We start from the raw sequence: 17,276 nt of genomic DNA on the forward strand, positions 1-17,276 counted from the left end.
AGAGTATAAATATTCCTCAAATGTAAAGTTTTGGAACTAAGATATTTATTAAAAATTAAAATTGATGGTAGGTAATTATCAAAATGAAATGTACTAAGATGAATAATATTAAAATTAATTATAAATATTTTAAATGGTATTTTATTCTTATATTTATAAGCTGCTCCTTTTTTAGAAATAGAAATTTCAGGATCAATGAAATGCTGGGAAATTCTGAAAGCCCTCATATAAATTCAAGGCATTTGCTAAGTCAAAGGTGCAACTTTGATGCTAAAAAGTTAAGCCATACTCTGCTCAACCAGATATACATATAACAAAGTACATTAACCAGTTTCTTGTTTTTATTACATTGTGAAATAAATTTCATTTTAGAGAAGTGAAACTCAAATATATCAGGATAAGCTGGTTATTTACAAAATATATATATCTTGTTTAGTTACCTTGAACTCTCATTAAAATGGAATAAAACAAAACATCTTAGAAATTAATTTAAGACAAGGATCTTACATAGTAAATTACCCCCCACTATTACTTAGATTAATTTGAACACTTACTTGGTGGTTAGTGGCCAGAAAACTATAAAAAAGAAAAGCTGGGTAAGAAAGTAATATCATACCAATGCCTAATGAGCACCTAGGATAAAGTTAAGGCTTTCCAAAAACATTCCAGGGTATAAACTCAAAGAAATTTTTGAAAGGAATTAATTATTTAGTCAAAGATCATGAGAACAAAGTTTCATATACTTCTTAATGTAAAGAAAGTCTGAGGAACAAGCAAAACTTAGAAAAATGTGTTTTTCACCCCCAAAACAAGAGAAGCACAATGAAGTATGAGTGACAGTGGGTATTTCTGAATTGATGTTTTTTAAAAAATATGGAAAGTGAAGTACTCACAGCATCAGCATTCAGTAAATATTAAAAGTCGCAATCCATGTGCAGACTGATACTCTAGAAATAATTACTAATAAAGATAGAGAAAAATAGCACTGTCATCATTACCCTAAAACACCAAAGAAAATGAGATACAAGTGATGAATGCATATTTCACTCTCCTAAGACAGTAGAATGTGCTAGAATCATCGAGTATTGGTAAAACATTAGAAAGTTTCTATAAAAAGTCTGCAAGATAGATTATGGCACTATAAACCTATCCATGGAAGTGACTTATTAATGTCCAGAACGAATATCTGGAAACCCAGAATCAACAAATTAGCAGCAAATTACAGAGAAAACAATCACATGACATCTGTAGTTCCATTTAAATAAAACTCCACCATGGAAGAGTCTACAGTGGCACTGGCAGGGATTCTCAAGCAGCAGCAGCAATCCATAAAGGCTTCTTAATTTTCTTGTCATTTAAGAATTAAGCCACTTCCAGTTCACACAGATCCTACCAGGTGCACTAAATTGATGTCATTATGAGCCATCAGGAAATACCCACCGAGACCTATACCAACACGGAGAAGTTTTGTTAAACAGCTGTGTGTTTTAATTGATTTGTATTATTTAAAATAGGAGCAGTTAAAAGTCAGTTATCGGATGTTGTGTAAAAGAGATGCCTAAAGACTCCAGGGAGACTGAGTTCAGAAGAAAGCCAATCACTGGAACTTCACTTGAGCACTTAAGATTATTACAAGAGGAAGCACAATTAAATCATCAGTTTATCAGCCATCATTATAAATCACTAGGCAACATATCAAGCTTCATTATTTAAGACTCCTTAACCAGTGACTTCCTGCATCACCGAGAGTCAAAAGCAATCTACTCACCAAAAGGTACCTGAGGAGTTTTATTTTTTGTTGTGTTTGAGTTTTGTTTTGTGTCATTTTTTTTTACCCTGAGAGATTTATGATGGGAAAAAAAATGAAAACTCACTGAAATTAATTACCATATTTTTGCATGTTTTAGACATGATGAAGTCTTCAAAATGAAATTAATGGTATTTGGGATATGTAAAATATATATTGCACAGTTTCCTCTTTACTCCCCGCAAATATTTAATTCAGTTCTCTCTTAGTATTTGTGTCACATGAGGAAATATAACAAATTTTTTTCAACTTTATCCACCCAATCCCATTCATTTACTTGTACTCAGACAGCCTTGTGGAATCACAAAATAAAGTACCTCCAAAGTCTTGGTTTCCAAATTTAAAGTGCACAGTTCAGGTGTTAGAAAATATCTGAAGGGAGATAAGACACCGGTTGAGCTTTGTATGCAGCCCTCTTTTTCAGTCTTCCCACCAACCCTATGTAAATATTGCCATAATCTTTAACGGAAAGCAAGCCTCCTTGGAAAATGGAGGGGTAAGTCAGGGCATGATTTGCACAATATTAATACGCAACAACTTGTCAAACCAAAAAGCAAGAAGCTTTCAGAGCTACTTGGGTTATATCAAAATAACTCAGGAGCCAACTTAAGGAGACTTAAAAAAATTTTTTTATTTAAATTCAATTTAGGTAACATGCTGTATTTTCAGTTTCAGGGGTAGAATTCAGTGATTCATTAGTTGCATACAACACCTAGTGCTCATTATATCATATGCCCTTCTTTTTCTTTTTAAAGATTTTATTTATTTATTTATTTATTTATTTATTTATTTATTCATGAGAGACACACAGAGAGGGAGGCAGATAGGAGAAGCAAGCTCCTCACAGGCAGCCTGATGCGGGACTGTATCCCCTCACCGTGATCACACCTTGAGCCGAAGGCAGACACTCAACCACTAAGCCACACAGGCATCCCTCATGTACCCTCCTTTTTTTTTTTTTTTAATTTTTATTTATTTATGATAGTCACACAGAGAGAGAGAGAGAGGCAGAGACACAGGCAGAGGGAGAAGCAGGCTCCAGGCACCGGGAGCCCGACATGGGATTCGATCCCGGGTCTCCAGGATCACGCCCTGGGCCAAAGGCAGGCGCCAAACCACTGCGCCACCCAGGGATCCCCCTCATGTACCCTCCTTAATGCCCATCACCCAGTTATCCCATCCCCCGACCCACTTCCCCTCCTGCAACCCTCAGTTTGTTTCCTACAGTTAAGAGTCTCTTATGGTTTGTCTCCCTCTCCGTTAATTTATTTTTCCTTCCCTTCCCTATGTTCATCTGTTTTGTTTCTTAAATTCCACATATGAGTGAAATCATATGGCATTCTTCTTTCTCTGACTTATTTCACTTAGCATTGTTTCATCCATGTCATTGCAACAATCAAGCAACAATAAAGATAATTACTATAATGAACTGAAATGCATAAAACATTTATATTCATGAGTCCACAAAAATACATAAGAAAACTTTCTTGGTCACCTTTGGACGCTAGAGAACCAGCTCATTATCTTAAAAGCTAGAAACATTTATCCTGCACTTTCTATACAAGCATACCTCAAGTAATAAGCGGTGAGGGAAACTGCTGTTAGAAAGCAGTTCAGTTAATAAATAATGAATGAGGGAATTAGAGCATCACCATTTGCAAACCCTAATGAGTTAATGGATCTAGGCAGTAATCATGAATGGCTGCTACCACCACAAAAAAGAACAATAACCAAATACTATGTGCCTTTTGACAAGAGTATCCAAAATCACCTATGAAGTATTGCCCCCCAAAACAAACCTGAATCTGATCAAGCCTCCAGATCTAACTAGCAGTTTATGGAAAACTCAGGGAGGAACACACCAACCACCACCAGATATTAATAGGAAATAAACAAACAAAACAGACTACAAATACTATAGTACAAACAACCTTGTTTCTTCAACAAAAATTTATAAGGAAAAAGAGAGAGGAATGAGAATCTTTGTTTCAAACATCTGAAGAGATGCTAACCATTTTAATGTATAAACCTTATTTGAATCTTGATTCATAGAAACCGTAAAAAATTTTTTAAAATTGTGCAAATTTAAGCACCAATTGCTTATTTAATGATATTAAGAAATTACTAACAATTTTTTGCGATAACAGAAATGTGGTTATGTTTATTAAGAGTCCTTACCTTTTTTTTTTTAAGATTTTATTTATTCACTCATGGGAGACACAGAGAGAGAGGCAGAGCACAGAAAGAGGGATAAGCAGCCTCCATGCAGGGAGACTGATGCGGTACTCGATCCCAGGACTCCGGGATCACGCCTTGAGCCAAAGGCAGACGCTCAACCGCTGAGCCACCCAGGAGTCCCAAGTCCTTACCTCTTTTTAATTAAACTTTTTATTTTGAGATAACTATAGATTCCAAATGCAGTTGTTAGAAATCACACAGAAAGATTATTCATATCCTTCACCAGCTCCCCAGTGGAAACACCTTGCAAAACAATAGTACAATACCACAACAAGATACTAACATTGATAGAGTCAGATATAGGACATTCCCATTGCTACATTTCCATTGGTTCCTTCATGTTGCCTTGCATAGCCACAATCTCTTCTGTCCCACTTATAACTCCTTCTCTAACACCCAATAACAACAAATCCCTTCTCTAATCTATATTTTTGTCATTTCAAAATAAGTGGAATCATAAACTACACAACCTTTTGGGACTGCCTTTTTGTACTCAGAATAATTCTCTGAACACTCATCCACATTGTTCAGCATATCAGTAGTTGGATTCCTTTCTATTACTGAATAGGATTACCTAGTAAGGAGTACCATTTTGTTTAATCTCCATGGTCTGAAGGGCATCAGAATTGTTTCCATTTGGGCAATCATGGATAAAGCTGCTATAAAAATTGGTACAAAGCCCTTATCTTTTAAAGATATATACTTAAATTTGAATGAATGAGATAGGATGTCTAGGATTTGCTTTTTAAAATTCCAGATTAGGGGCAGCCCGGGTGGCTCAGTGGTTTAGCACCACCGCCTTTGGCCCAGGGTGTGATCCCAGAGACCCAGGATCGAGTCCTATGTCGGGCTCCCTACATGGAGCCTGCTTCTCCCTCTGCCTGTGTCTCTGCCTCTCTCTCTCTCTGTGTCTCTCATGAATAAATAAATAAAATCAATAAAATAAAATAAAATAAAGTAAAATAAAATTCCAGATTGGGTGAGATACTAAAAAAATAAGACTGGCCATTAGTTTGCAAATATATTATTATACTATTTTCCTTACTCTTGTATATATTTATAATTTTCTATAATATAAAGCTTAAAAACAAGAAAACAGTAAAAAAAAAATTACTTATCTGACTGTTTACACACCCACATACATAAATACAAACATCTTCAAGCAAAATTCAAGGTATGCTTTCTTATCTTATGACTTTTAGTCTGAGCCAGGATTGCAGGGGCTCTTTACCTAAAACATACAGCCCACACCTGCAAGTAATTATTATTGAAACATTCATTGTACCAATTTGGGCAGATCCAACCTAGGCATCTGTTAACTTTCTTTCAGAAGTTCTTTATTAGGCTACAGGGTTGAAATAATAGGTAATTCGTAATGTTGGACAGAAGCAGGTAAGTAATCACCATAATCAAATGTATGAGATTCATTAGTGGCTTGTCATCAAAAGAGAGGGTTCATGTCTGACATGAACAGGTCCTTATCATCAAGACAAATGCTCAGAGAACAGAAGTGTGATTACTAAAGATGAAGAGCAACAAACTATATGAGTACAATCAAGCCTGGAAATGAAGTGAAATGCATTTTATATTGTGCGAAGGCTGCTTTTGTTTTTAAGCCACTCTGAAGGACAGGATATTATTAACATGTTCAGTCTGCAAGCTAATGGTTCTTTAGTGTAATTTTGCAAAATGCTATCTACTGTTTGGTGCCACCAAAATTGTATCAGCTCATTCTCCCCTAGTGCAACCTCCCATTCACCCCACTGAGGACACTCTACTTTTTCAGCACAAGTGTCTTTACAAAAATGAAGACCTACTCTCTCCAAGATCTCAAGCAAAGAAGAGCACGTAAATACCAAGCCATTAGCTAATCTGGGATTAAAAGCCAAGACCACAAAAGGAGATGGTTCATGATGACTTTCAAAAGCCAAGTAATGCGATGGTGACAAGTGAGTTTCCCTGACTAAGTTTTTAATGCCTGCATATGCACTGTGATGAGCAATTCTAAAGCTTAAACAAAGTTTGTTGTCAAAAGTGGGAAAGCTGTCCACAGATTAATTCCCGTAAGACAAATCCCAAAGGAATATTTAAATGCTACAGTTGTGTTGTAGTTTGGTTATATCAACTATTTCTCCCATTAAGTGAGCCACACACTTGAGTGTTAGAAATAATAATGCGTATTGTGGTTGGATTTGATCACTACTACTATACTATGACAGGTAGGAAAAGATGGTCCACTAACAGGCTGTCTACACGACATGTAAGTGTCTACAAATTAAAAGATATTAGTCAATCCCTTTAAAAGCAATCAATGCACAGATTGTTTCATTTGGTTGGTTTAACAACTTAGTTCTATCAATAGCAAGATATCTATTGGCAACATCATATTAGGAAACTAAGAACATACAGTTGAGTTCAGTCTTGTTCAAATGTCACAAGTCAAAACACAGACACACAGAATTAAAACCCAAAATGACATAGATCACCAGAAATTGTGCTATAGGCTTGCACTGAAATTAATAACAGGACTGCTAGTGATAGTAAAAGGGAAAGGATGAGAAATGGGCTCAAGAACATAATGCAAAATGTAAGTGAAAAGGAGCAGAGAAAAAAGGCACTAAAGTTACATACATATGTGTTTTTGGATGTCTCTGCCATCTATCTTTTGCCTCTAACCTTTGCCATCTTCCTTGACTCTTACAACCAAACATTTTCTGGGTCCTGTGGATTCTGACACTATAGTATACATTTTTAGATAGCCTGTGGTCACTGGCAGGACACTGGAAGCTGAAACTGTTAGCATTCACCTTGACACTTTATTTTTAAAAGATTTTATTTATTTATTCTTGAGAGACACGGAGAGAGGCAGAGACACAGGCCGAGGAAGAAGCAGGCTCCCTGCAAGGAGCCCAATGTGGGACTCGATCCTGGATCCCGGGATCATGCCCTGGGCCAAAGGCAGACGCTCAACCACTGAGCCACCCAGGCGTCCCTCACCTTGATACTTAAAGGTTAATCTAAAACGCTTTGATAAAATAAAATGTTCTTGCCAAAAATCTTCATGATGGATTTTCTTATATATCTCATTATTTTTCTTCATAGCAACCCCATGCCTATAGTCTACAGAACTGGGATTTTAGAGGGGGCCATTTTTGTGACCTGAAGTGGTCTTAAGAAAGAATCATGAGAGAACAAAGAGGAAATATAAAGACAGAACAAAGGCCACAGGAAGACATTAAGTCTGGAAAGAATTCCAAGAACAAACTGCACAGAACGGCTTCTGGGAAATGAACAGCCATGGCTGGCAGGAGCTGAGCCTGTGTGCAGTGGAGTAGAAGATAAGTTTGAAAGGGCAGGTTGGAGCCAGGGAGTGGCAGCCACTGGAGCCCAGGTAAGGCACTTAGACCACATGTCACAGGCCTTTGGATGGCTACTGCAGGTCTGTGCACAGGCAAGATATGTGTATCATGGTTAGGAGGATGTGACGAAGGGTAGGGGCATGAAGGAAGGAGCAGAAGACCAGAGGTGTGAGGCCTTACTAATTGTTCCAGGTGAGGCTATAAGACTTTATCTAAGAGGGCAATGGTGGGAAGGGAAAGGAAAGGACTAACTCTAGGGGCTGTGTGAAATATGCATGTATTTAAACCTAGTTTTGTCCTCAATTAAAACCTAGAAAATGGTCATCTGAAGTCACTGTCAAAGAACTACTTACAAGATGCTAAGGATTCTTAACGTTGATTGGGAGGTAAATTGTCATTATTATGATCAAACACATAAGAGGGCATAAAAATTCTAAATGGCTGATAAAATCATTTTTAAAGGAAGCTTTGATTAAGCTTAACAGAGGCTGGGAAAAAATAAGTTTTTTGATATAAGTAAAAATTATTTTTAAGGAGACCATGATTGGTTGCAAGGTGATGAGTATTTTTACATTTCTAAAATAATTAACTGCTGATTTTAGCAAGGCAGTAATAATGACTTATATGATTGACAGATCTATTTTTCCCTACTTTTGCAAATCTACTTTTTATATCTACTTTTGAAGATGTATTTTCTCTACTTTTTTCAGATTGCTATTGAAAACCTATTATTAATCAGAAGTTAATTTTTTTTTTTGCAAATGTACCTATGAGTAAAACTCTGAAGCACTGTAGGTAACACAAGCTAAATCATGTACTTCTTAGTGAATATGCCAACTTAGTTTCTATTCTCTTTTACTTAATACATTTTTATTGAGCACTCACTATATGATAAGTGCTGTGCCAGTGCTGGGTGCATGATAAAGAGAAAAAAAGGGGTGCCTGAGTGGCACAGTTAGTTAAGCATCAACTCTTGTTGGTTTCAGCTCAGGCCATGATTTCAGGATGGTGAGATCGAGCTCAGCACAGAATCTGCTTGAGATTCACTCTCTCCCTCTCCCTCCCCCACTTCTCACCCCACTCATGCTGAGCACTCTCCCTCTCTAAAATAAATAAATAAATCTTTAAAAAACAGAGAGAGAGAGAGAGAGGAAAAAAAAGTTCTGCCTACATGGGAATGCATAGTACAATGACAAAGAAAGACATTAATTAAAAGAAAACTATCCAAATATATAATTTAAATTGTGATAAGCACACACAATTGCTTTGAGAGCTATAATAAGGAAAAGAAACGAACTCTGAGAAGGTGTTTCAAAGGAAACTGTCTTTGAGCTGAAATCTGTAAGGATGTAGAGGAATGAAATAGGGGAAAAAAGAGTAGAGGAGAGAGAACTAGAAGATGAGCAGCAGAGGGAAAAAAATCACATATAATAAAATAAAAATACTCTCTAACCTGTTGGGTAATGGTGTCCCATGGCTCCTGCAGCAGCCGGGTCTTATAGCATTCATGAGTTCCTTCCCATATGTCCTTCAGAGCTAAAGGTCTTCCATCTGCAAAAGCACATGGCAAAGACCATTGGTCAGTAATCCATTTGACACAATGGTGCTTTATCTGAAACTACTAGAAGAATGTTATGATTTTAAAAAAAGAAATCTTTGCTAGTATACATATTACTTATATATCAAAAGAGTGCTATATGAATTACTATTTTCTTCCTGAGGGAAATTTAAACATTCAAGCTTCTCTCCTTTGTAACCATCTAGCAGTTCAATTATCTGCTCATTCATTGCCTATAGGAATTACGCAAAATAAATAAGGTCCAAATGTATTTTAGAGAAAACTGATAGGTACAAGCACAGGCAAAGGACCAGGTACACAGACTCCCATATTCACAAGGGTGCACTATGAATACCTCTGAAATCTTAATACTTCCTCTAGTTCTGAAATCAAAGACGGTACATACACATGCTTCTTTCACTCTCTCATTGACTATCTGTAATGTTCGAATCACTCTGTTCAGTACCATGGGGAATAGAGAAAAGGAAAGCACACAATTTCTCCTAGTAAGAAGCCTACCATCTATTAGGGAAGCTATGACAAGTATATCAACAGTATATTAATACTAAAATACTAGGTAGAAAGTGGTTGTTGCCAAGAGGAAAACTGCAGTTCTCACACAGTCCAGAGGAGGGAGACAGTAACATCCAGTGTTTGTGGCAGGTGGAGAAAGGGAATTGTTAAGGGTGGAGGGACATGAGCAGGAATTGGCATGAAGAGATTAGGAAAATATCTAGTGAACAATAATTCTGTTTTTCTTTAAACAGCTTCACCAATTCACTTATATTCATAACAAGCCACTATGGCACAAGTAGAAAAACAGGTATTTAAATTTGTAAAATAAAGTAGAAAGAAGAAATTACCTAGAGACTTTGAAACTGCACAGTGCTGGACAGAATGTGGCCTTACTACTAAAATTTAACGCTATTTGGCCCATTCAGAGCTATCAAATCCTCAGAACTTATGGGTGTGTTCTTTTTCTCAGGCAAGTGGACAAGAGCATTTAAAGAAAACTCATCAGTATGTCAAATCATTAGACCTAAAGATGTATTTGGTCATTGGATGCAATAAAACTAAGGGAAATAATCCATCCCAACACCCCCCCACACACAAATACACACCAAAGCAAAAGGTATTGTACTCAGACTCCTGGAGTTTAAGTAGAGATGTACAGTGTAGGAGAAAAGCACTGGACTTGGAGCCCAGGCTAAGTTTAAACTCTGGTGTCGGCACTTACGCCCTATGCGACAGCAAGTTACCTGGCTTTCAACTTTACCTGTAAATGAGGATAATTATCCTTCTCAAATCTTGTTCATGTGAACAGGCTTGCATAAGTGAACACACCCAGGACTGTGCCAGGCACACAGTCAGAGTTTAATACATAGCAGGTATCTCCTCCCAGCCTCCACTGCACCACTGCAGTACTTCTCATACTAGAAAGCTAAAGGATTCATTTATAGACCACTATTTCTTAGAATTTTCTCATGTTTCTACACGATGCACATTGTGTTTGACGATATAATATACTAATACCATACGCAGGGCATTTCTCATGTTTGACCTGAAAAGTTGAACTTTCCCTCAACCTTTATTTTCAATAAATAGCAATAGAATATTTTGATACATTTTCAATAAGTATCTTCATCTTGGCATTTATCTGGCGGCAGGAGACCATTATCTTGTGATAAATAGTTTTATTCCATTGACATTTCCATGTCTGTAAAATGAACAAGATTTATTCATCCAATTAACATTTGAATGTCATGTTTAGCTACAAGTTAAAAACAAGCTGCCTTCAGTATCTGTTTTATATTGTTTTCTGAACACATTTACAGAACAGGGCAAAACTTTGCCCTTAAGGTAAGCACTACACATCCTCAAAATAAGCACATGCACACACACACACACGTGTGTGTGTGTGTGTGTGTACTGATGTTGGAAGAGGGGAATAGGATCTTAAGTACCTCAATGTCAAATAGTAAACCAAATAATCAAATTATAAAAAGAAGCTTTTACAATAATTTTCAGATGTCAAAGTTATAAGAAATCAAGTTGTAGGATAATAAAATGTGAGAGCTGGTGTAATTAGTCATTTTATAAATAAGGAAACCAAGGTCTTGGGAAATATACATCAGCCAAAATTATGCAGCCAGCTCCTGGATGCGCTGAGCTGGAATTCAAGTCTCAGTGCCCTTCCCGCCATTCCCTACAGCCTCTGAGGGTGGAGACTGCGCCTATGCATTCACCACTGCAGCCCCACCATGTAGTTCCAACTTCCATTCACACATTGCAAATGCTTTATAAATATTTACTGAATAAATTATAAATGAAAGGATGCCCTCCTTAACTTTATTTCCTCTAAGATAGATAAAGGCTTTGCAGATCTAGAGAAGAATGCTTGGTTTAATATCTGGCCATCAGTGATGATTTTAATTTTACTCCTTAAAATGTTTCAGCCTACAATCTAAGGATGGAGTGAGTGGCTCGGATATTACCACCGCCAAACCCCCCACATACTCTGCTGGAACCATTCATACAAAATGCAATAATCAGCAGCTAGCAACAATGTGGAAAGACCCAGAACAAATGTAATAGAATATTTTCATTAGATTTGATGCCAGAATTGAGCATATGTGACGTAAGTTTTCAGATAACACTAAATTTACTGGGAAAAAAAGTTAACATCTTACAGCACAAGACCTAAAAAAAGTAATCTGGTCAACTTAGAATAAGAGATACAGAGTTAAAAATAATAAATTCAAAACATAAAAAGAGGCGTGATGCTCCTACGTGCATGTTTCTAAGAGTGCTACCCACTTGCTAGAAAGAGAACAGTGAATAGACGTGATTACATTCTCTAACGCATTTAGAGACTGTTTAAAAATGCACGTATTAATGATGATCAAATGAGCGTGTGTGCAGGCTACTATGATAAGAGTGGATCTCTCCAGCTTCTGCTGATGATCTACAATGCAGATGATCTAGGTAATATTCACTCTCACATACAGATATGACAATAATGACTTCATGAACTGTGATATGGGTTCTTTTCTCTAAGCCTTCATCATCAACTTGCCTAGTCACAGCTCGTGCCTTCATGATCAAAGACATACAGAAGTTAGTTTTGTGATCTTTTCTGCTAAAACAAAATATTTTGCAATATCTCCAAAACCATGCCATACGCTATTGATGCATAAAATATATTCAAAATATGGTTGCGATTCTAATTATTTTAAAACCAAAGGGAACCTTCTGAAATTCCACTGAAGCCATTAAACTGAGATCATCAAATATATTTCAAAAATCACGTCATAAAACTGAAGCTTAAATATTGCAGAAACTCGAAGAACTTTTGTGATTTTGACTCTATCTATGTATTTATGAAAACCAAAGACCCAAAACCTCAACCTAAAATTAAATTGTGGGCATAAACAAATACTTGGTTAAGCTCATGAAACACATTATTACGTGCCTTCATGTTCAGTTGAAGGTATCTGCGATCAGAAACTTTAAGCCCTGTTAAGAGGGTCTATTTTTTTTCTGTCTGGCCTCAGCCAGAGGAGACATAAGCATACTCAATCAACAACTCTCTAGTTATAGACCCATGATATTAGATAGCACCAATTTTAACATGCTTAGAAATCTCATTAATCTCACTGAGGCTGAGAAGTTCAGTAAGATCCCCTGCATACTTGAAAAATTGAAGCAGAAGCTGAAATAATTTCAGCAGCAATCCACAAAGTAAGCATGGTAAATTAAGGCCGTTTATTTAGCAAGTGTTTATTGAGTGCCTACTGTGTGCCTCTATCTCCTGGAACGATAATACATATTAGAGCTAAAGGAATATTCTGTCAGTGATCTAGAATGTCAATGACAAAAGAAGAAGATACATTGGATGAAAAATAGAATAATTAAAAAGTACAATCTTTAGCAACTGCCAGTAGCATTTAATTTAGCAATTTTCATATAAAATCTCTCAATTGAATAATAACCTACGTGTCAAGTAATCTATACATTACTCAAAACGTGCAGCTCTCTAAATTAAATTTCTCAGGGCTATTAGTTTTCATGAATCAAATAACAGCATGAGAGATTTCACTGGTACCACCTAACTGTAGTAAAAGCATGCTGAAGTCACCTTTATCCTATTGTGCATGGTTTCACTAAAATTTCCTAAGCCCTAAAATGAAGATTGCAGAGAGTAAACATTATCTACAGTAAGTTTAAGAATAATGTTCTGAATATGGCCACTAGAAATAAAAAGGAAAAGTGGATTATTCACACTGAAATATGTCATTATTTAATATATTGTCTTCAAGAGAGCTTTGAAGGATATAAAAATTCATGTCATACTCCACAGTAAGGCAGAGATGATGCTCCACCAAAGGGGAAAATTCATTTTTGCTTCAGTGAGAAAATTACATTGTGATATGAAATGAGTGTTAATTGTTCAGGTACATTCATATCAGTTACTATGCTGCCTAATTCTGTCATTTTTATTTATCCTTACATTCATTTTTTAGTACTTTATATCTTTATTAATCTTAATTAATCTCAGGAAATCTGAATGAAAATTCCAAAAATACAGATTATGGCAACTTCTCTCTACTGACATATGATATTGGTTAACTTGTATGTTTCTTAGATTTTGGTTACTTTATCATGCAATAAAAAAAATGAGAGTTTGAATCTCAACCCCATAATTTTTTATGTACCTTTGAATAAATCATTTAACCCCTTCAAGCACTAAGTTTTTTGTTTTTGTTTTTTTTTTAAGCACTCAGTTCTTATGTACATGCACAAGGATAATCACAACTCCTACCTTACACTGTTATTGTGAGGATCAAAATACATAACACGGCTAGCATTGTTGAAAGATACTAGACGCCAAGCGCCATTTCATATATTAGCTCACAAACCTCAAAACTCTATGAGGTAGGTATTATTAGTATTATTATTACTATCTCAATTATTTTCCAGATGAAAGAAAACAAAAAGTTTAATAATTGCTCCCCAGGACATGCAGTTAGTCGCACAGCTAGGAATCAGAACCAAGGCTTTCTGGTTCCAGACCCTGCACCTTCACCACTATACTCAATGTCTCTGTACCCAGGAGCTCTCTGCAAACCATTTAAAGCAATGCACATGTATTAGTTGTGCTGTTGTTCTCATCACTCGTAGTCTCCACCCACACTGCCTAACCTCAGAGTATCTAGGATTTTGCCTTTCCTGGGTTTTAGGGGTTTTTAAATTTTATTTATTTATTTATTTGGCAGAGAGAGAGTACAGGTTGGGGGAGCGCGAGAGGGAGAGAGAGAAACAGACTCCCCACTGAGCAGGGAGTCCAACCAGGACTCAATCCCAGGACTCTGGGATCATGACCTGAGCTGAAGCAGATATTTAACCAATTGAGCCACCCAGGGGCCCCTGTCCTGGGTATCTTACTAGGCTGGCTTGCCCTTTCACTCATCACTGCATGGACAAATCCAACGTGCAGCCCCAGTGTCTCCTGATCACTGCAGCTCAAGATAATTTCTGTCCTCTGAGCCCTAGTAGCGATTTTTCCCCCAGATTTACTGAAATATAATGGACATACAACATTGTGTAAATTTAAGGTGTACAACATGATTTGATACATGTATATTAGAAAACGTTTACCACCGTATGTTAGTCATCACATCCATCACCTCACATAGTGTGTGTGTGTTTGTGTAGATAGAACATTTAAAATCTACTCTCTTAGTAACTTTCAAGTGTATGATATTACATGTTGTTAACCCTAGATACCATGGTACACATTTTTAGATCCCCAGAACTTACTCATCTTATAAATGAAATCTGTACCCTTGGACAAATCATTTTTTCCTCCTTTTTCCTATTGTCCAGCTCTTGGCAACCACCAATCTACTCTGCCTGGTGGCAATTTTTACCTCTATTATGGCTCTTAATATATTCTACTTGTTACAGTGAATTTCAGACTTGTTTTGTTTCCTTCATTAGACTATATGCTCCTTGAGGGCAACATCCAGCTCTGATTTCCTTTGTTCATCTCCACATGCCACAGATATCTTCATGTCTTCTGCAAAAAATATTTTCGAATGATTGGATAGATGAACATTCAATATTATTTCTAGAGCAAATAGCACAATTATTACTAAGAATAATGACTGAATAATCATGATAAAAAAAATCGCAATTTATATATTTTTTAAAAACCTGTATTTATATAAATCTATAGTATCAAGTAGATGGAGACATAGTGGATATATGATTTTTCAGCATCCAAACATACTTCTAATTTGGGAGAGAAATTCAAAAATAAGTAGAAGGCGGAGCTTCATTTTTCACCACTAACACCAAAATGAGGTAGACATTCCTCATCTTGTCATTCTAACGCAATCAGTTGACTCTAAGTTCTACCTTTCCATTAAGCACTTTTCTACTTATCATAGGTCCAATTATTTGCAACCAGGTATATCTAACGAATACAGCCCAAATAAGTGGTTTGAAAGTCTTGCTTAATCGTTATGTATTTTTTAAATTACCCAGTGCAAATCTTTTAAGTGTTATATATTTGTCTAGTAATTGGAGTAAAAACAAATATAAGACATCTTTTAATTACATGAGAAAGTCTATGTATGTTGCAATCTATTTTTATGAGAAATACGGCAAAGAGGACAAAGAAGTGTAATTCTGAGTAATTATAAACTGTCCACATACTATGTTAGATAACTGATAATAATGCAAGTGATGCTATAACCTGTCACTTAAGTTAAACACTTACCTAGTAGAAGTACATATAAACCTAATGAGGAATCTCTTAATCAGAAAATGTCCCAAGTGAAGCAACATTGGATCCACAAGATACCTGAGACATCAACTTTTTTTCTAAGATTTATTTATTGGAGAGAAAGAAAGGAACAGAGAGTGAGCGGGCATTGGGGCAGAGGGAGAGAATCTTCAAGCAGACTCCCCTCCTTCCTCCCCACCGCCCCCCACAGCTATTTGGAGACTGATCTGTGGCTGGATCTCACAACCCTGAAATTATGACCTGAGCCAAAAACGAGAGTCAGACACCTAACAACTGAGCCACCCAGGCACCCTGAGACATCAGCTTTGAGATGCTCCTATTCATCAGCATTCCAAGGACCAAATCACCAGATGAATATTTACAATGTTAAGTCTTCTGGTTGTAAAACAGAAGACACTCTATACAAAGTGTTCTGTGGCTTTGATTCCAACCTCTTGGTCTGGCATCCCAGTACTCAGTATTTTTGGACTCCTGGCTCTCTTCAAACCGCAGTACCTCAAAGGGCAGCCTGGGTGGCTCAGCACCACCTTTAGCCCAGGGTGTGATCTGGAGACCTGGGATCGAGTCCCACATTGGGCTCCCTGCAGGGAGTCTGCTTCTCCCTCTGCCTGTGTCTCTGCCTCTCTCTCTCTCTCTCTCTCTCTCATGAATAAATAAATAAAATCTTAAAAAAAAAAAAAAACTCAGTACCTCCAGAACTTGGACCTACTATGCCTATAGCAGTACCTTGTGTATCAATCTAATTTGATCCTCTCCCCAGAGGATCCTCTACCTTCTAAGCATAGCACATAATACATAAACTTAAAGAGCTGTGCTTTGACGACTTTAAAGAAGGAGAAAAGCAATAACCTAGTTTCAAGGTGAGCAGTGTTATTTTTCACCAGATTTAGAAAACAGGCTAATGAATTTCTGTGCTGTGCACACAGTAGGCACTCATGTATATTTTAATGGATGTTTCTCTTTTTTAAAAAACATTTTATTTATTTGAGAGAGAGCACAAGGAGGGGAGAGTCAGAGGGAGAAGCAGAATCCCCACTGAGCAGGGAGTCAGGACAGGGCTCAGTCTCAGGACCCTGGGATCATGATCTGAACCAAAGGCAGATGCTTAACCAACGGAGTCACCCAGGCGCCCCATGGATGTTTCAAATAGGAACCATTCTGCCAAGAGTAAGCAAAGAAATGTTTCTTCTTTCCAAAATACGAACCATTTTGCCAAGAGTAAGCAAAGAAATGTTTCTTCCTTAAGCAAAGAAATGTTTCTTCCTTACTCTATCTAAGAAAGCTAAAATATAGTCTATTGAAGGTAAGAAAATAAATTTACCTTTTCATGTCCTCTTCTGGCCCTTGGATCCACTTAAAATCTGTTGCTTTTTGTATATATGGTATTTTGTACTAACACAGGTTAGAGTAAGTATTTTGGCTAATTAGTTCTCCCTGTAGTTTTGTTTCACACTTCTCTAGCATTTTTTTCTTTAAAACATTTTTAAAACCGGGCATGATTTT

General features: G+C 36.7%; 1 protein-coding gene across 17 annotated transcripts in view; it reads right to left on the reverse strand.

The window, feature by feature from the left end:
• Nucleotides 1-17,276, reverse strand: part of ATG10 (autophagy related 10) — a 221,747-nt gene that overhangs the window by 63,182 nt on the left and 141,289 nt on the right. For all 17 annotated transcript variants that reach the window (XR_013361884.1, XR_013361879.1, XM_077866184.1 and 14 more), the window contains one exon: nucleotides 8,858-8,955. Coding sequence is in view for 15 of the 17 variants with exons in the window: in XM_077866184.1 (XP_077722310.1) it covers nucleotides 8,858-8,955 (98 nt within the window). In the remaining 2 variants the exon portion in view is untranslated. The remainder of the gene's footprint in view (nucleotides 1-8,857; nucleotides 8,956-17,276) is intronic.

The sequence above is a fragment of the Canis aureus genome, chromosome 2 (genome assembly GCF_053574225.1).
Source record: "Canis aureus isolate CA01 chromosome 2, VMU_Caureus_v.1.0, whole genome shotgun sequence".
Lineage (NCBI taxonomy): Eukaryota > Metazoa > Chordata > Mammalia > Carnivora > Canidae > Canis > Canis aureus.